At 42.8% G+C, this 21308-nt stretch overlaps 1 protein-coding gene across 1 annotated transcript in view; it reads left to right on the top strand.

Moving 5' to 3' along the window:
* Positions 1–21308, top strand: part of HS2ST1 (heparan sulfate 2-O-sulfotransferase 1) — a 149574-nt gene that overhangs the window by 118611 nt on the left and 9655 nt on the right. Inside the window, exons 2-3 of the mRNA XM_019531148.1 lie at positions 13047–13285; positions 17318–17403. Of these exons, the coding sequence (XP_019386693.1) occupies positions 13047–13285; positions 17318–17403 (325 nt within the window). The remainder of the gene's footprint in view (positions 1–13046; positions 13286–17317; positions 17404–21308) is intronic.

Below are 21308 nucleotides of genomic sequence, written 5' to 3'. Positions count from 1 at the left end.
GTTCCAACATCAACAGAAGAAGGAGGTTCTGGAAGTTCAATTTGTTGTCCAGTGCTTGGTGGTCTTTGCGGTTGTTAAAAAGCTAAAACTTTAAAACCTTTTAAAACCGCCTGCCATGGGGTTGGTCAACCAGCGCCATGGTGTTGGTCAACCAGCGCCTTAAAAGTCACCAAAAGGGACAGGACCTGCTAGTGGGAGCCACAGCTGCAGGGCCAACTGCTGCACTACAGCCCTGCCCTGTGCCCATGCTGGTGCTGGGACATGTAGTTCTGGCCGGGAGGGTGGGGAGAGGGAGGAGGCTCCTGGTCCCAGGAACCACTTGTGGGGTATGATGGGCTGGGGGGAGGAGGGGTGGTGCCAGGGGGGCCTATGGGTATATGTGATGGGCCAGGGATGACAGCAGTGGTGTATGCGTGCGAGAGAGTTCGGGGAGTGCTCCACGTACAGCTTGGAGTCCCTCTGCCCCCCTACAGCAGGCTGTGCAGGGGGAGGACAGCATAGAAGGGAATGTGGCTTGCCCAGCCCAGTCTGTAAACCTCAGTTGAGGGCTTCCCAGGAACAGCATGGGGATTGCTACAGCCTGGGCATGGGCGCAGAGAGCAGAACAGCAAGGGCTTGCACTGCCCAGAGCCACAAAGTGGGTAGGACAGAGGCAGCTGGACTGATGTCCTGGTGCTGGGGCAGAGCTGCTGCCAGGCGGGAGCATGTGGGGTAAGCAGGGGCTGCAGGTCAGGAGTGAGGGGCATTGGGTGGACTGTGGGTTGGGAGTGAGGGGCAAGGGCATGGGCAGGGCACTGGCATGTCAGTGCTGCTCAGCACCAGTCCAACTGCAGCTGTCCCCACATCTTGGTGAACAAAGGGAGCAGGGACAGCTCTGATTTTTCTATGATAAAAAAAACAAAAGCAAACACCACAGTGTATAGATATTTAGAATGTGTTTTATTGTGATGATAGAGGCACTGGGAAGCTTCCAAGTTGCTTTAAAATTGTAAATATATCAATAAAACATTGCCCATCTGATCTCTCTCTCTCTCTCTCTCTCTCTCCCCCCGTATGTGTATATATATGTATGTGTGGTGTTTCATTTTAATCATGGAAGAACATGGATTTTGGGTATTTTAATGGGAGAATTGCGGGGTGGTTATCAGAGAATTTGCAGTTTTTTATCGGGGAACACCAGGATCCCAGCTAGTGAGGCAAGTGGCAGGACCCAGGCAGAGGAGCCTGCCTAGGACCGGCACTGGGGACCCAGCTGAAGGGCAGACAAAGTGGCTGACCATTTGGGGCCAGGAGGACATGCTTCAACAGTGCAAAATGGGCCACCACAACAAGCACGTCTTTCAGGCAGTACTTGTGCAGATGACAGAGCAATGGCACCAGAAGACGTGACAGCAGTGCCACACAAAGGCCGACTGTACAGCCACGGCCCATTGGCAGCTGGTCCAGAGGTATAGGCAGCTCTGCTACAGTGTCCATACCACAGCTCAGGCTGCTCTGTGGTCCCCGTCCAGGTCTGGCGTGTGTGCAGCCATGGGGCTGTAGGTTCAAGGGGGCAGATGCTGTTGCAGGTGGCAGCAGGTCACAACCAGGCAGCAGCCCCCACTGCCAGACTGCTGCAGTGGGTAGAGGGTATAAAGACCACTCTAGGTCAGGGCTACTGCAGCAGTCCAGCTGGCACAAGGGATAGTGTCCCCAGATACCAACTGTCAGGGCGAGGGTAAGTAGTCCTAAGCTGCTCACCAGGGCAGGCTTTTATACTGCTGGAGCCAGCACAGGTGCTGGCCCCAGGCTCTAGCTCCCCCTGGCTGAAGATCTGTGAGGAGCTGGAGTACTGCTTTGACACTAATTTCAACATGTTCTAGATCCATCAAGTCTCCTAATACAGTAACTTCTCAACTGGATCAAGACTGCTTTTCATCTGACCAAGACTGTAGGGAGGAGGCATCACCTGTCTGTTCTTAGAAGATTCATTCATATTATCCGTATGGGTCACGTGGGAAATTGACAACTATTTAGTAGATCTAGGTTTTCTAGGAATAGGCACTTATAGTATGCTTCTCCATTATCTCCAGTCCTTTTCCCATAGAAGAGTCATTCACAGCCCAACTAGGCTGACTTGGGACATACATGCACATTAAACTGTGCTTCTGTATGCTTCCTCTTAGACTTAGGACCATCTTTCCTGTGTTTTCTCCTGAAGATTGTCTCGGGTAGTATATGAGCATGGTGTAACACCCAGGAGAGATACAGGAGGACAAGCATCCTGTCACAGAGCAGAGCCTGCCAACTCGTATCTTATTCCTCGATGAGGGAGTGCCTGCAGCATCCTCTGCATTAGATAATTACAAAAGCTTCCAAGACTTACCTCATCACTGTCTGTTCAGATATTCAGGATCACTGAAAAAAGGGCTGCATTTCCAGAAAAACAGAGATTCTGTTCTAATCATTTTCTATTTTCATACACTGTGAATATATATAGGTAATAGTGAGTCAGGTATCCAGGTTGTAGCCATATTGATTTAGAGGAAAAAGCAGTCGGGGCTTGTGGTAGAGGTAACACTTTTTATTAGACCAACTTTGTCTAAGGTAATGTTTATCATCACAGAGCCTCACAGGATTGCTGAGAAACCAGCGTTGCCTCTAAGCTGTGTGGCATGAGCAGCTGCGCAGGTGCGCTCATACCGCACTGCCAGGCATGCCTGCGTGACTGTGCATGTCACACAGCTTAGAGAGAAAGCTGTGAGAGACTCCTTACCAGCTAAGAACTGCCTCCCCAGAGGAGTTTTCCATCTCCAACTCCTCTCTGAAATCCTATGAAATACGAACTTTCATTTATCCCCAGGAGAACTTCTACAGTCTTTTCTCTGATGCCTGATGAAGGGTGTTCGCGCCTGAAAGCTTGCAATTAAAGACATTTTTTTGGAAAAATCTTGTTGGTCTAATAAAAGATATCACCTCTACCATAAGCCCTGATTGCTTATAGGTAATAATGTTTTTCAGGATTAAACATACAGCTCCAGGCAGCTTTTGGTTTAGGAAGGCCACAGATCCAAAAACAGACCCAGTCAGTTAGCAAGTCCAGTAGATACTTTGAGACACCTGAGTTGGTTCTCAGGCATTATGTAAATCATTCTAAAAAGTCCCAAAACAAAAGCAGTCTCAGAAGCACATGGTAATAAAAAGTTAGAACTGAAATAATGGAAATATACTAATCACACATTGACTCAGTCATGCCCAGAGAGGGATAAATGCTTGTAACTTCCCTTTTATATGTTAGTACTTGGAGCTAAACTTCAAATAGTAATTTGAGACAGAAATTCTGGATGAAAGGTTAGATTTGAACTATATCCAAGTTAAGTCTTTCCTTCCAAAACAACAAGTTGGGGGTTCACTTTTTTATGTACATCTATCTGTCTCTGACTTTTTTTTGTTAACTCCGCATAGTGCCTCCAGAACTGAGCCTTATAGGAAGCTTCTATATCTTCATAATCATAAGCCAAGGGAAGTGGGGGGAAATGACCTCTGGGGTTAAAAGCACCTGAATGTGGTGTGAATTAACAGCATAAGGCAGTAGAGTATTTCATATAACTAGTTGATTCTTAAGAGCAGTAATATCTGAAGAAAGAGACCACCATTTCCACTTCAGCATCTTTAATCTTGTTTTAAGAGTAATGTCTATGTTTATATGTACCAATGTTCATCCAAGAAGAAACAGACAGTATAAACATTGCTTTTAAGACTGATCTGTTAAAATGCAGTTTTGAAGCATCTCTAACTCATGACTGTTCAACTTCTAAGTGGCCAGGAGCCACATGCTGTGTGAGTCAGATCACGGGCCACTGGGCCACTACTGCATGATCCACCATGCATGCAGGTGCCCCTCCCTCCCCCCAACACATGCCACTGCACTGAGTGCATGAGAATGGCCTCCTTTTCATCTCACCTGCTGTTAGCTCCCCCACTACAGTGCACCATTGGCTGTGCCGCACCATACCACCCCTTTGAGCAGGCACAAGCAGCAGAAACCAGTGGGGGAAGCCCAGGGTCCTAGACTGCTGCTGGAGCAGGGTGATAGAGGGAGCAGTAGCCAAGTGGGAGCCTGGGGACCACAGTTTAACCCCTTGCAGACTAAACATGTTCCCTGGGTTGCCAGTTGGACAGCCCATCTCCAACTCATGAAAAATCAGGGTTTGTCAGAGGCAGCAGTGCAATCAATGGTGGGTGGGGTGGCAAGGGATGAACTATTTTTGAATCCAAAAGTGTTTTAGGGTGGGTGTAATTACTGTCTGTTTTGAGTATTTTATTGTGCTTTTATAAGTTTTTTTTTGTCTTTTATAATAAACCCTTATTCTTTTTGGGGGGAGGGGTAGCATATAAATCTAATAAATGTATCTGTCCTGTGTTGAGTACTATAGAAGTGCACAGGAGACATCTGTCTCCGTGGGGAGATAGTACTTTTCATCATTTTAATACGACTCTTGCTGCTTCATCTAAATTTGCCTTTTGAAGAGCCTGTAGGCCATACAGTGGTGTGAACATACACCAGTGCCTGTAAACCATATAGATCAGCATGTCTTGTGTGATAGCACTGGAGAAAAGAGGAAGAAATGTATTTAGGCTTCCCCAAAATGTACAGTAGTCTGTAGCTTAGATCCTTGAGTTTCTAAAGTTATTCAGCATGCACATAGCAAGTTACTCATGTCAGATGCACAAGCTAAAATTGAGACTAGACCAGCAGACCTCTGCTGAACAGAGAAGTTACTAATGATGATTTCATCCTTCTACATTGTTGTAAGTTCCTCAGTATGTTTTTATAATAGGCATTGAACTAATGATTTGCTATCATTTGGATAAGTCATAAAATTTAAAGTTACAATCAGTTGTATGCATTAAAAGCCCTATAGCTTGTAAAAGTAAGATTTTTAACAGTGTTATTCCAGACAAACCCCTGTTCAGCATTATGCGTGTCTGCATTTTCCCTATGGTTTCATTTGGATGTAGAGGAGCAGACTGTCCATTGGTATACATTTATCATAGCTCCATTGAGTTAACCTATTATTATTATTCTACCATGAGCCATCGATCTGTGTTGCTACATGCTCTTAAACAGCTGCAACATTTCACCCCAGAAGAGTCTGCATTTCAGTGGTAGATGAAAACTGTTATAGTATATGTAACTTGAAAAGCACATCAGGACATTACCTTTGTCATGTGAATATGGAAAATACTTGGTTTATAAGCTGTTGCTCATTTCCTATCCTTCTCCAGAGGGTGAATGGAATCTGAGCCTCAGATCTGCTTCTGATGAGTTATTTGAGCCAGTCAGGCTTAATGTAGCTCTCGGGCAGGGAAACAGCTTGAGAGTTGCTTCCTGCTTCAGGCTACCAGCTGCTTGCTTAATTTGCTAAATAGCAGAGTGGAAACAAAGCTGAGGCCCAGCCTCAGCTGGCCAGATTCCTTATCTAACCACTCTAATTTTGCTTTCTATAGATCTTTAAACTAAGTACAGGCAGTCAAAAAGAACAAGGCTGAATTGATTCAGTCTTTGCAGGGTAGTCTAAGCTGCAAAGATTGAACCAATAAGCAAATGAACAGACATCCACTTTTGATTCAGGAAATGCAGCCACATGCCTGCAGTGGCTCAGCTCAGAAGCTGAGGGACACTACAGCATGGCTCTCTGGCACATAGCCAGCATGGGCTGTGTGTTTGCTTCCTTTTCCTGCTGCCCCAGGGGTCTTTGGGATCTGCAGTTCATAATTACAGCAGCAGGACTTTCAAAGTTGCTCATCACTTCCTGCTTCCAGGTGTCTCTGGGATTTGTAGTCCACAGTTGCAGCCAGCAGTAAGTTTAGCAGGACAGGACAGCTGTGTACTGGAGGGAAGGGAAGGGAAGTTTAATGCCCACCCCCTCCCTGGCTCCAGACCCCAGCCAGGTTTTGCCTGAGGGGGCCAGTGAGCCAACCTCACTGCCCCAGCTAGGGAGCAGAGGGGCAGGGCCAGCCCTGCTCTTTGGAGCAGACAGCAAAGCCCAGCCCAGGGCTGCAAAGCATGCTGGGATGCTGCGGTACTCTGATTTAACTTGAACCAGAAAGGGGTATGGGACAGAAGTTCCATAAACAGGTTTGATCCAAATCAGTTAAGTCTGATACTAAATTCAGCTAGACATATCTTCCTCCTTCCACAGCCCAGGGAGCTCTTGAATTGGATTCTTTTCAGCAGTTTGGTTCTTTCCTTAACTGCAGGAGCACAAGTTGAGAGGAAGTCCTAGGTGTTGGGGAAAGACTGAAGAGAATGAACAAAACATACAAAAAGAGAACTTAAGCAATATTCTCAGACAAACAATTAGACCTGGGGGGAGAGGGACAAGGTGGAAAAAAGGATGAGGCATTTAAGTACTTTTGCTTTTATTCAGTTCACTTCATCAGTTAATTTTAATAGGTTCAAAGAGAAAGGGAGTCTCCTTAAGTCTTAATTTTACTCTGAAAGATTGTGAAACTATTAAGGCAGGAAGAGGTGCACAACAAAAATAAATGTAAGTTGTCCCTTTTGAGCTTTTAATGTGAAAAATGCTGTAAAAGGAGAAATGTAAGATTTTTTTGTAATATTTAGTTCTAGTGCTGTCAATGGTGTGTGTGTTAACGGCTTAAAGTTAGTGTGATGTCATAATACTTTGTATGTATTTAGCAGTTAGAAATAAACAGTTATTGTAAACTTAGTCTTCCATGACTGAAAAGGTTTTTTTTCAACATGGGAGGAATGTTATGCATTTCTAAAGAAAATTGCAATTTAGATTCAATAGTTAATTTTTTTATTAAATTCTTTTAAATGGTTTTTTAGACCAAGGAGACTTATCTTCTTAGCTTCATGTAGTTCTGATGTCTTTCATCAATGGTGTGTTTTAACTTCCAGATTCCAGCAGTTAGTCCATTCTGCTGGGGAAGGACAAAAAAATCTTTTGTTCATTCTATGCTACATATCTGACCTATTTTGTGCTCAGATTCCTATTGAATCAAATGAGGTGTTGCACATAAGACACACAGATCTTTTCACTAAAGATAGGGAATAATTTTTCCATTATAGTTTGGAAAAGGAAAATGAATGTAAGGTTGAGGCTGCAGGCTTCCATAATAGGTTTAAAGTGCAGTTCTTCTCTTAAAAGGGACTGAATTGATCTGTTTCTTTTATGAACTGAATCATACCTATTTGTTTTAATGACTCAAAGGTTTCACTGCTTTTTATTCTATTTAATGTTAAGAGCTGGCACATCAAAGAACGGGAGCTGGAAATATATTTCTTGTGTATCAACATAGCTGTGTATTAAGTAATCATGAGCAAGACCTGTAGTCAAAGTTGTATTTGTTTTACCATAGATATGATTGTAACATTTTAGATTAACTAGTTCAAAATTGTATGAAGACAGTCTTTGTTCTGGTTTAATATCTGGCTTGCATCTCTTTAGTTAACAGTATTAATTACAGAGCCAAGTTTTTTAAATGAAGGCAATGGGACAGTGGACATGTTCCAAGGGGAATTATTTTGGTCTGCAGAATTTATCACAGCTGAAAAAGAAATAAATTGCGTTGATGAGTTAAACCAGTCCAGTTTCTGTGTAAACAAGTCCTTTTAACCACAGTTGAGTTTTAGGACTGTCATTTGAGAGACTTTCTTATGAGCTGGAGGGTGGAGATGAAGGCACTGCTGCTGATTGGCCAAGCAGGGGATGGAGGTTCCCTGTACTCCATGCCTGGGAGGGAATCTGCCCAAGCCGGAGCCAAGCTTCATCTGACAGGGAATGGGGAGATAGGGCCAAGGGGAGAACAGAAGCTACAGAGGGCAAATAGTGGGGAGAGGGGGGAAGGGCAGGAGGCCACTGTGGGTCTGACTTTGGCCCAAACCCAGGCTCAGGGCCAGAGTCCAACCTGCAGCAACCACCTAACCCCTTCCTCCCCCCCCCCCCCAAAAATACACTTCATACACAAATCTAAGATTGAGGGTCTTCCTGATTGGTGGGCAGAAACCTTGTCTTAGATTCAAGTAAAAACTGTAGTTTTCTGTAGTCAAAAAGAATGAGAACTAAGAGCTGGCATTTTCTGACTTGGCTCCACAGGAAGCAGAGATCCACACTGGGGTCTCCTCTCCACCCAATGCAGCGCTGAATCACTGCTCCCTGTGGAGCCAGATCGCGCAGCAGGGACCACCAGGCTTGCTGGCTGCTCTGCACCGCTTCCCTGCCCTGCGACCCGGCGTGACAGGAATCAAAGAACTGCACAGGGGTCTCTTCTCCTGCAGGGAGGGCAGCAGCCCTCCCCCAGATGAGTCACCCACGGCCCCATCCTGCTCCTCACTGGGGCTCTGCAGCTCCTGGTCCCAAGCCCCGCCTGGCTGAGTAGGGCTGTGTGAAGCTTCCCTTGCAGCCCATTCAAAACAGATGTGGCCAAAACAAAACAGGACAGTGATCCGAAACACCTAAATGAATTACTGTCCCCCAAAATGGCCAAATCTGAAACTGAATTGAAACACAACCATTTTGCACAGCCCTACACTGCTTATATAGCAATAAGAGGCACTTATGAAGTAGAAATTGTGTGGGTTAGAGGAAACAAAATAGTATTAAAACTATGCATACATCCCTGCCCTCTGGCTGTTTACTCTAAACTTCTCATTTCTTTCTAAAATAACACTGGCAGAAGTATTTAGTCCTTCTCTGGGAAGACCCCTTATTCTAATTTCTTCTTTTGTTCTTGCATTCTTAGTGGCTACGTAGCACCTTTAGGACTGTACCTCCACACTATTCTTCAGATGTTTCTCCCAGCCATGTCTAATCATGAATGCTGGCTTTGTACCTCATGCTTATCATTATGTTTCTATTTCAAAAATGACTTCACTGATCTAGTTATCTTCGTCTTTGGCTCGCTCAAGGTTGAATATCCTGGTTGGTTTTTCAAACTTGTTAGACTAGAATTACTTGCAGCATTGTGCAAGCCTGACAGCTTGAGTTTACCTCCTTTTAACCCTCTTCCTGTTTCTTCCAAAGTGTTTGGGTTTGTTTGTTTTTTTTTTCTTTCCAAGTCCTTAAAGCAGGGGTTCTCAAACTGTGGTATGCATACTCCCTGGAGGTATGCAAGGCATCTCTGGGGGGTATTCAGGAGAAGTTGTGTAATGGCATATTTAATTTTCATTATAATAATAGTTGGCATTTAAGGGGTTAAAATATAAAACATGCTGGTAGGGATACACGGACAGCTAGTAAATCTAGAGGGGGTACACAGTAAGAAAAAGTTTGGGAACCTCTGCTTTAAAGATTTTATCTCCTGTGGAGATTACTACCTATATCCTATCTCCCTTCAGGACACTCAAAACTTATTGAAGTTCTTTGCATTGGCAATGCAAACCCTGTTCATATTCATGTGCAGTTGTGTAGAGTGTGTTGATGACTTCTGTTTCATCAATGTCTTCTGAGATGGTGTTCTACTTCCATAATGTTCTGGACGTGTGAAGTAGGGTGGATCATTGTGTCTGTGTATGGCTGTTGTACCATGTTTAGTAGTGCCACATCTTTTCTGATACTGGCAGACATAGGAAGGAACTATCAGCTGTCCTACTTTTGTGGGCATCTTCAGAGTAATGACATGCAAAGCTGTTGCTGCTCACTTTCAACAATGATTAAGAAGTTTGTCAGTGAGGTGATGAGGGAGAAGAGGGACAACGAGGAAAGAAAGCGGGGGGAGGGGGAATGCAGCAAAAAATGAGCTACCTGTAAAGGAACTCAATTAAATGCCAGAAATAGTATAGGTGTATTAATATGCTACTCTGCATGGACTAATTATCCTACTAAGAAGAAGGCTGTATCAGTATAGACAGAATACTGTGCTAATGTCATTACATTTTTTCCAGCACCCAAGTTAGTTCATCCAGTCAGGTGCTACGTGTCCATAACTCACTGGCTGTAGTACTGTCAGAAGTACTTTGTTCAGGACTCAGCTTATTATGGAAGAGGATATATATGTTTTTACTTCATTTTTTTGCTTAATGATAGTGTGGGGATGCTTATTGACTGCAGTGAGGATTGAGGATATGAATGAATCGTGTTTTATGAGCACATGAAAAGAACGGTTGCTATCTTAAAGAGTTTGTAATCTAAAACAAGACTTGGCAAATTGTAACAGAGTAGGATGGAAATTTTATGGTAATGCCTGAGAACTGTAATATATGATTTTATAGGCAAGTAGTGTGCACAGCGAGATAGTTCTGAATGTTTTAAAATTATTTACGTTTGGACTACAGTGTAGAGATTAAGTAACAGAATAAAGAAGAGATTGAGCTAGTAGGAGCACAAGAGAAAGACATATTGAAGACAGACTCAGGGAAGAAGAGGTGGGTAGGGAAATAATGGGATAAGAGAAGGGTTAATGTAAATATCCCAGCTGTCATATATCCTTCATAACAATCACATATTTGATGGTCCAGCAACACCTGCCTATATCTTTTGGAAAATTGCATGCATATATGAGCTAGGAAAAAGGAACAGAGAAACTTTCCATGAATTCTTATTGGCATAAGGAGAAGGCACAAGGATTGGACTCGGTGGCCCATGAGGTTCATACTAGTGATATGTTCTCATATCGCTGTTTTAAATCTCCAGCAGCTGACCTGTTCCTCATATTTGTAAACTAGGAGAAAGACAAGGTTTCCTTCATCCGTTTTGCAAATAAGGTAATTTTAAAGTCAAAACAAGGTGACTTCAGTCACAAATGAGATTAAAACTGCTTCGCCAAATTAGAAACAGACTCATTCATTTGGTCACATTGAGGCTGCCGGGAGAGGTTAAGGCAGTTGCACAATTGGGATCTGAAGAATTTTATGCCCCATTCCCCAAATCACATGTTCTGCCATACTACACATGCTTGGCAGATCTCACAATTCTGGGAATGGGGCATAAAATTCCTTAAACCCCAGCTGCCAGTGTGGGTGAGGGGTGGCCCTGAAGCTGAGGAGTAGGGAGCATCCCAGCTGCATCCCCCGTGAACATGGAAGTGGTAGCTGGAGAGCTGGGAGCTCCCTACTCCCCAAGTGCTGTTTCCATAAGTGCCTGGAAATGGAAAAAATGGGCATGAGCTGAGGAAAGAAGGTGATTAGGGACAGTTGGCATGGATTCACTGAAGGCAAGTCATGCCTGACCAACCTGATTGCCTTCTATGAGAAGACGACTGGCTCTGTGGATGAGGAAATAGCAGTGGATGAGATTTACCTTGATTTTAACAAGGCTTTTGATATGGTTTCCCACAACATTCTCTCAGGCAAGTTGAAGAAGTACAGGTTACATGAATGGACTGTAAGGTGGCTAGACAACTGGCTGGATCATCAAGCTCAAAGGGTAATAGTCAATGTCTCGATGTCTGGGTGGCAGCCAGTATCAAGTGGAGTGCCCCAGGGGTCAGTCCTAGGGCTAGCTTTGTTCAATATTTTCATCCATGACCTGGAAGATGGTATAGAGTACACCCTCAGCATGTTTGTAGGTGACACCAAGCTAGGGGATGCTGGAGGGTAGGGTTAGGATTGAGAGAGACCTAGACAAATTGAAGGATTAGATCAAAAGAAATATTATGAGGTTCAATAAGGACAGTGCAAAGTCCTGAATTTAGGACGGAACAATCCCATGCACCAGTACAGGCTGGGGACTGATTATCTCAGCAGCAGCTCTGCAGAAAAGGACCTAGGGGTTACAGTGGACAATAAGCTGAATATGAGCCCACAGTGTGCCCTTGTTGCCAGGAAGGCTAATGGCATACTGGGCTGCATTGGTAGAAGTGTTATCAGCAGATCAAGGGAAGTGATTATTTATTCTATTTAGCACTGGTGAGGCTGCATCTGGAGTACTGTGTCCAGTATTGGGCCCCCACTACAGAAAGGATGTGGATAAATTCGAGAGAGTCCAGCAGAGGGCATCAAAAATGGGGCAGGAGCTAAGTCACATGACTTATGAGGAGAGGCTGAGGGAGCTGATCATATTTAATCTGGAGAAGAGAAGACTGAGCGGGGATTTAATAGCAGCCTTCAACTACCTGAAGGGTCAAGCATTATTGTTACCACATTGGATTATAAAATGTACAGTTAAAGTTCTTATCAGAATCAGATTCTGATTCTGGTTTTACATAGTGGCTGGGAAAAAGTTGTCTGGCTTGCCTACATTGTCATGAAATGTTTGTTATGCAGTAGGAGAAGATACATTCGTGCCAGAAAAATCTGCATTTTTTTTTCCCAAAAGGGTTTTTATGTTTTTAATAGGGAACCATCTCCTAGAACATTGCCCTTTATTAATAGTTTACCCCCTTCTCTAATGCATGCCTTTAACAGGATTTGGGTTTTTTTAAATTCTTTTTCTGTCTTGTGTTTGATATATATTTTGTATTCAGGATCACTTTTCACCTTAATTTTTAATTGTGCATAACCTTCTCCTGTCTCTGTTCTTATCATAGTTGAAATTAATAAATCTAATTGGATTTTTGCAAAGCTGCTCATTGTAATATTTTTTCACTTGGGAGTTTTTTAATTGGAATAAGCACAACATCAGTTTTATCTAAATTTCAGTGCCTCTTCACAGTTAATTGACTCAACCATATATGGTTGATGATTTTGCTGTTTTGGAAAATTCATATTCTAGACTCTAATATCTGAGCTAGCTATTCCTTTTACCTAATATCATGTGTGTTATCCGACAGCCCTGCAGAATTTGTATATTACCATCTGGATAAAACATATTAGGTACTTCTTTAAAGAGAAGAGGGTAGTTTCTTCTAATGTTATAATCTTTATCCTTGAAGTGTGGATCAGCTCTCAGTCAATATACTCTATCTGAGCATGATTAGGTATCTTAAACTAAATGGTAAAAGTTTTAACCCAAAATGCTAAAACTAATTAGTATATGGTGGGTTCTTTATCATAAACAAATGTTGTTACTGTGTTGCCACTTCAATTCTAAGGACAGCGTTACTGTAAAATTCAGTCTGCTACATTATTCAGGCTTAATGTGTTGTATTTTTCACAGAAAGGGCTATTGCGAGACATGAAGTTAGAGAAATTGAGCAACGTCATACAATAGATGGCCCTCGGCCAGATGCAACTCTCGATGAAGAAGATGATGTGGTGATCATTTACAACAGAGTACCTAAAACTGCAAGCACGTCCTTCACAAATATAGCATATGACCTCTGTGCAAGGAACAAGTACCATGTTCTGCATATCAATACAACCAAAAATAATCCTGTTATGTCATTACAAGATCAGGTAAGCTGCATTTGAAATGGTATTTTTTTTGTTGGCCTCCTCACTGCTTTTGATTACATTTTATACCTTATTTTTTGGTCAGCAGTATTCAAGAGAGAGTGGCATTTTGAGTGTTTAAAGAGGGGGAAACAAACATGAAGAAGACATAGATGCTGTTGAAAACAAACTGAGGACTTGATGGAATTAGGTGTCATGATATAGAAGCCAGATTAAATACATTTTATAATTAGAATTAAATATGCTTTGGAAGAGAGTTAGCACTTTATTCTTTAACAGGTTTAATTGTTACTAGACTACTTGGCTAAGTACAGACAGTCAAAAAGCCCAAGGCTGAATTGATTCAGTCTTTGCAGGTTTGTCTAAGCTGCAAAGATTGAACCAATAAGCAAATGAACAGACATCCACTTTTGATTCAGGAAATGCAGCCACAGGCCTGCAGTGGCTCAAGCCAGAAGCCGGGGAGCACTAGAGCATGGCTCTCTGGCACATAGCCAGCATGGGTTGTGTGCTTGCTTCCTTTTCTTGCTGCCCCCGAGGTCTCTGGGATGTGCAGTCCACAGTCACAGAAACAGGACTCTGCACGGTTGCTCATCACTTCCTGTGTCTGCTTCCAAGTGCCTCTGGGATTTGTAGTCCACAGTCAAAGCCAGCAGTAAGTTTATCAGGGTAGGGCAGCTCAGTACTCAGGGGAAGGGAAAGTTAAGCCCCCCACCTCTCTGTCCCCAAACCCCAACCAGTGTTTGCTTGAGAGGGCCAATAAGTCAGACTTTGCTGTTCCAGCTTGGGACCAGAGGCAGATAGCACAGCCCAGCCCAGGGCTGCAAAGCATGCTGGGGGACTCTGATTTAACTTGAACCAGGAAGGGGTCTGAGACAGAAGTTTCATAAACCAGTTTGACCTAAACCAGTTAAGTCTGATACTACATTCAACCAGGTTTAGCTTAAACCAGTTTGGGCCATTTTGAAAGTAGTTTATATGCACTGAACTTCTGTTCTGTTACAGGTTTAAACCAGTTTCTGATCACTGAAACTGGTTTATGTATAACTTCTGTCCCTAGGCCTTGTGATAAATTTGCTTCTGGCTAGACTAGAATAGGAGGGACATGGCAAATTAAAACTGACCATCATTGGCATAGCAGTGGTAAATGCTTATATAATATATCATCTGCCTATGTTTGTTTTGGTTTTCAGCTCACCACATTTATATAACTCAAAATGAAGCAATTTTTAAAATGGAAAGTAGCATAAACTTTGTTTAGGAAATATCAGCGTACAATGTAAATTCCAAAGACAGGTATATTACAAAGTATTTTATGAGACCATCATGGCTACAGCATCACCCTTACACTACCAGAGTATTTGGTATGATTTGCTATTCATCAGGTTTTTGGTTCATTTCTATTTCTTGTCTTCCTGGGTATTGCAAAATTCAAAAAGCAAAGTTTGTCCCTGTTTTAAATCCCTTTTTTAAAAATCCAGGATATATTTTGTAGAAGCCAAGGCATTGGTTTACAAATCAATTGTATGTGATTGCAGATTGCACTCACATTCGAAGTAGTAAGTACATGAGCAAGTGCCTGAAAGATACATAAGGACTTGTCACATGTACAGTTATCTGATTTTCATAAAGATGTGGTTATCTAAATTGTTTGTCTCAATTGATCTCTCAAATGCACATTCCTGACTTCAAAAATCAGATCCCGAATTTGCAGTTCTTTGGATTTTTTTTCCCAGTGAACCTGTATAAATTGAATATAACATTACTGGTAGTGTTACAGCACCTTGAGGCATATTTTCCTGATGGTATTAATCTGAGGCCAAGATTTAGATTTTGGCTGTCACTGATCCATGTTCACTGGAAAGGGCCCTGCCCCCACAGCCCAGGTTGACCCTGATCAGCCGCAGCCAAAGCAGCCGCACAGTGGGGCTGGCTGCGGCTCTGCGATGCTGGCCTGGCGCACATGGGTAGCATCTGGCCAGGCTGCAGGCTACCCAGACTGGCCCAGAGGCACCGGCAGCTGCCTGCCATGGGGGCTTGCTATGGACATGAGTCCCTGAGGCACCTCTGAGCCAGCCTGGGTTAGCCCGCTGCCTGGCCAGCTGCCACCCATGCACACCAGGCCAGGCAGCTCTCACTGACAGGGATTAGCTTCCCTGTCACTGAGCTGGCCTCATCATGTAGCTGCCATGGCCAGGGCTGAGCCCAGGCTGCAGGGGCGAGGCCCTTTCTAACAGCTGTGGCTCAGTGACAACCACTCCCTGCACCCAGGTTGGGAAGCACCACACAGCCCCCTCCCCACCCCATGGCGACAGCGGGGGAGGGGGAAGATTCCCCACCTGAGGCTGGGCAGCACTGCACAGAGTCCCCATCCCCACCCCCCAGCAGGGGAGAGGGAGGAGGAGGTGGGAGAAGAGTCCTTCCTCTGCGGCAGGATAGTGGAGCTGTATGTCCAGATTGCTCCCGGCTGTCAGGGAGCTGCGACAATGGAAATGGCAATCCTCCTCCTCCTCCTCCCTTGCCATGGGAGTCTAGTCATGCCCCTGTCTGGCCACGCTCCCTCTGCCTTCTCCCTCCAAACCCTGCAGGCCAAGGTGGAGGTTTAAACCCCTCCTCAGTTATACCCAGGCCTGCTGGGGCCTGGCCGTGCCCCCTCCCCTTCCCACCACCAGCTCAGCTTCCCAGTGGAAAGGAAGGGAGGGCTGCTCTAGCACCCCCAGGCTTCTGGCCTGAGCCAGTTCAGGCATGTGCCTGCATTTCTGAAGTGAAAAGTGAATGTCCATCCACTTGCAAATCGGTTCAGTCTCTGCAGGTTAGACTAACCTGCAAAGATTGAATCAATTCAGGCTTGGTCTTTTTGAATGTCTGTCCCTAGCCCAGGAGTACATTTTCAAGGTATGGTTTCATCTGGACAATGCATGGAGATGTCCCTGAGTTACCAGATTCCAAATCGTGTCTGTGTGAATCCACATTTTGAGTTGTACCGACAACAAATTCAATATCAGTGCGGTTCATTGAGCACCTTCAGTAGTACGGTATCATGCAGTTCCTTGTAGTGCATAACTAGAGCGAGTACAGCACTAGCCCCAGGTGCCGGCTTAGAGAAGGTACAAGATTGGCAGTGGCTACTGCTACCCAAGATGCACAAATGGCTTGTTACGTCTGACAGTTCCCTCAACTTGATTTGCTTAACTGCTTTTGTTGATTTGATCATATTGTGAAATGTGTGAGTTCTTATTCTTTTTTTTTTACTGAATCTTTGGAATGTAAGGTCTCTTTGTAGCCCTTGTAAAGTTTTGTCAAGATCTGCTTGGGACTTGACTAGCTGTTGTCTAAGGGGTACTTCCATGCCTTACCATGATTTAGATTTAGATTATGTTAAACCTTTAGGCTTGAAAGAATTTTACCCATAAGTAAGCTCCAGAAAAGTACATAGCCACAGCTTATATTGAATGTAGTGTTGCAATACTGGTTTGCTGTTCTCCCAAAATATTAAAAAGCTCCCTTTGCATAAGTGGACCATCAGTTTGGATGGTTATGTTCCAATAAAGAAGAACATACAAAATCAGTGTTTTATTCCATACTGTTGGAAAAAGAATACATATATATCTTTTAGTTATGGTAAATTTGATATACGCTTTAAGACTATTTAAGGAACTGAATGTAGATTCATCAGATCCATCAAGCATCATTTCTTGTTGAAGGAACTCTTTATTTTCTCCAAACATCCGTGAGGCCATCCAAAAACGTTATTTTTATTACTCGTATTTTAGATGTTTCCGTCTTGGAATTGTCCTTCTGATTACTTTTGTTCTCTTTTTGATTAGTTTTTGATTCTTAAATGCATTAACGTCTAAAATGACTTAGCCATTGTAAATTGTACTTTTCAGTTAGTCGCATGTTTGTTGGCATTCATACTGAGAGATTTGTATCACAGTGCTTTATGTGGATATGTATTGAAAAGAGAGCAAATTTAGGCTAAACTTCAGCCATACAAAGTAGTATTGGAATATTTACTGCTGTCTACTTTTCAAGGTGCGATTTGTGAAGAATGTAACTTCCTGGAAGGAAATGAAACCAGGGTTTTATCATGGACATATATCTTATTTGGATTTTGCAAAGTAAGTTACCCAAGGATTTGCTAGTTTACAATGGTCTGTAATTTTTGTATTCTTAAAAATATAAAATGGCTAACGTACTTCCTTCAAAAATCAATTATTTGTATTGTTTTTTGGTTTTTTGGTTGTGTAGTGACTTTAACTGTGGGCAAACTCAACAATTATATCTCTTTTAAATGAAGAGTGATTACTCTTTGTGGTGCCTGTCAGCTCATGCATTGTAACTGTGTTGTGTAGTCCTATCCTAAAGTAAACAAAGCTAAACTGATACAGCTCACACTGGAATGAAACAGCTGCTAAATGGCCATGGTTTAGCTTCCTTACTCAGGATAGAGTGCACATGTACAACATTTTTAGGAAAGCATCTTGAACCTGATAAGTGCTCCACTTCTTCAGACAGAATAGTTGTGTAGCCTGCCATACCCTAAGTAAATTCTTTTGATCCATCTTGGATCTTACTGCCCTCTAGTGATCAAAATCTGACATTTGTACATTTTTAAAATTTCAGACACTGAATTGCCTCCAAATGTTGAGCAGTATTGTCTTTGGTTTTTAATACAATTTTGTTACATTTCTACAAAGAATTGACTCTTGTTTTGTGACAGTCTTCACAAGTCTGAAATATTAGTCCATGTTTGGGTGACAGGAGAGCATCTTTCTGGGAATTCCAGCTTTTTCTTCTGAAAACTTGTGATGATGCACTTTAGCAGCGGAGAGGTTTCAAAGTGGTCTGGTTCCAAAAACATGGCATCTAATAAATAGCAACACACAACTAGTGTCTAGCTCCATTACTTTGCAGTGATGTATCCTTTACTCTCATACTTTCACCATATCTTTTTTTTTAATTTGTTTCTTAATACGCCATGATTTGTAGTTTTAAAGCCTTCACTCTTGTGATAAGTGTTGAGGCCACTTAAAAAAAACTCTCCCATACATGAAAACAGTATGTTTTAGAGAGTTTCTCTTCTAGAACTGAATTCTGCCCTGACTGAAATGAGGAACAAAATTGCCAGCGACTTCAGTAGTGCAGGCATATGCCAATGTTCCCTGACCCTTTTGTTCCTCTAGTCCTCCCCTCAGACAGTTATCTAAGACCTTGCAAAATGCACTCTCCTGGTCCTTAGACTTTCAATACATTTCCATGATCTGGCAAGTCTGCTTTTCATAAGACTAACCTAAGGCTCAAACTTAAAACAGAGCCCTGATTTACAACATCATTGTGTGCTGTGTTGCATGAACAGCAGCACCATATTTACTCAAATGCAAGATGAAGCTTTCCCCTCCCCCCGTATTAAATAGGGAAATCAAACCTTGTATTGGATTTGAGTGCCAAGGCCAGGGCCTGAGTTGTCACTACTGCCCGGCTGGGGCCAAGGTGACTTGAGGTGGCTCATGCATTGTGGGATAGAAAACACAGGGGACACCACATGATGTGGCAGGGAGGGCGCATAAACAGACTGTGTGGTGTGGCACAAAGGAAAGACTGCAGTGAAGGAGGGAGGCAGTACAGGGGAGATGGCATGGTGGCAGGGGATAGTACAGGAGAGCTGCTATGAGTCTGGGACCAGAGCTGGAGCTGCCACTGCCACTGCCATTGCTTCTGGCCAGGGCCAGAGCTGGGGCTACTGCATGGTAAGCAGTGGTGGAGGAGGAGGGTGAAGGGGGTGGCAGGCACTAGGGAGGGAACAAGTGGGAGGGGTGAAGATGCAGAGGAAGGGCTAAGTGGCAAGAGGGCATAGGGGCGAAGTGGCTGGGGGGGCAGACACCAGAGCAAGTGGAGGGGAGGGACATAAGGGGCAGGGTTAAGGCTGTTTACCTCCTCCCCCCTCATTACTGCTGCTTTCCCTGCTGCTTGCTGCCCCTGCTGCTGTTTTCCTCACTGCAGGGGTACGAGGGAAGACTAATTTAAGATGGCTCTCCAGTAATTAATTCTAAACATGACAAATTATAACAAACTTACAATGTTCCATGTATGGAATCTAATTGTGGGGGGTTCATCTTAAATTCAGTCTTCTTGGATTCGGGTAATGCGGTAACTACTGTGGGCTTTTCTTATTGTTCAGCATGGACCTTAGGTCCATGGATTAAAATAAAATGCCTTACTTTATTATCTGCATTTCTGCCGCCTGTTTTCTAATTGGTTATGGCTTTCAGTAATGCCTACCCTCGCATACATTACTACTTGTACATATATCTTTTATTTTAAAAATAAGATAAAATGGATGCACAATAAAATCCTGATATAGCTTATCTAATAGGAAGTGCTGACAGCTATTCCAGCAGCTGGAAATTACCATTGGACATTTCAAGAAATACACAATTCAAGATTGCAAAAAGATACAAGAAAGAACAATTTTAATTGTGTTTTTTAATTAAAACACATGGAAGAACAGTGCATTGAATTGCATCTTTATCCTTTCAATCTTTTTTGTAAAAGTTAAACTATATTAAACTGTCTGAATTGAACCCCCCTAATGGAATAACAGTCTCATGAACAAGTAAGTAGATATTATATTATACATTATTCATGGCGTAAAACTGCAAATATTTTGTAGGTACTAGAACTTATAAAACTAAAATAATTATTTTACCTCTAAAAAGGCATCTAAGCAATTTCACAAATTTCATTCATATGCGTATTTCCCTCCAGGGCTGCATTATCCTTGTGTTTACTGTTTGTTACCCTTTCACCTAAATGATTTTTTTTCCCCCCACAACAGCTTGCTTTCTCATACTTGTGATTTTCATTATTAAAATAATATATTGAGTGCTGTGGTTGCTCTTGGCAGAAGACCTGTACTTTTAAAGAAGCTGTGAGGTATTATGCTTTGGCATTTTGGTCGTTGTGAAGCATACAATATTTCAGAAAAGATTACAGCTGCTTATTAAACACTGACCTCAAACTTTGATTCACCAAAATATTTTTTAAATGCCTCTTGTGCGATGCTGAAACTGAACCACAGGAAAAGGGGTCAATCCAAGTTTTTTTATGATGATCGAGAGTAGAAATCAGAATGCCACTGACCCTGTAATACTACTACCAGTAATAATAAGAATAAAAATGCTTGGATTTTTTTTTCCATTCTGGTGCCACCATCACTCATTCCTTAATAACTATTTTCCATCATAATGCTATTCTCTTTTTGCCAGTTGGATGGGGAAACATCTCCTTATCATTTAATTAAATATTTTGGTGCCTCTTGGTATAATTGATACAGGGGCACTGCTGGGGGGTGGGGCTTGGAGGGGCTAAAGCCATAGAGGCACAACACACAAAACACACGAGGCCCATGTCCTGCCTTTGTCTGTACAGCTCCCACAATTTTCTATCTAGCTCACTTCAGCCCCACAACTGGGAAGAGGCTGCTGCTGCTCTTGGGTTGATACAATTGTGATGGAGGACCATTCTGTTAAGTGATAGGGAGTTGCAATCCAAGTGTGACCACATAGCTGCTTTCCCCTCTCAAATCGCATGTTGTCCATATCTGTGTAACTAGTCTGGCTTCAGAATAATACTTTTTGCTTGATTTATTATTCTTATTTCCTGTTTCCCACCTTCTTTTCTTCATTTCTGTCTCATCCTTTCAACCCAAGAGCTTATGGTTAGTCCTCTATAAACACCAAGTTTCAATTAAAACTTTACAAAATATTTTTTTTCATCCTAACTGAGGAGCATCTTAAATTGGGCTCTGCTAAGATTTCTCTGGTTTAGCTAGAGAAAATAATCCATCATTGATATTAAATGCTCTAGCAGTTACCATTGCATGTAAATATAAGCAAACATTTTCCAGTCTTCAGTTTCACTTGAGGGTGCTACAGTTGCTCATTATAGTTGATGTACCTTCTGCTTCCCAAAACATTAGAATTTTTTTTATTCTATTTTTTGCTTGTTTCTTCCTTTATTTCCT

Source organism: Crocodylus porosus, unplaced genomic scaffold (genome assembly GCF_001723895.1).
Source record: "Crocodylus porosus isolate Cpor-Errol unplaced genomic scaffold, CroPor_comp1, whole genome shotgun sequence".
In the NCBI taxonomy this organism is placed as follows: Eukaryota; Metazoa; Chordata; order Crocodylia; family Crocodylidae; genus Crocodylus; species Crocodylus porosus.
The sequence above is the reverse complement of the archived record's forward strand: the minus strand, read 5'-3'. Positions and strand labels throughout refer to the sequence as shown.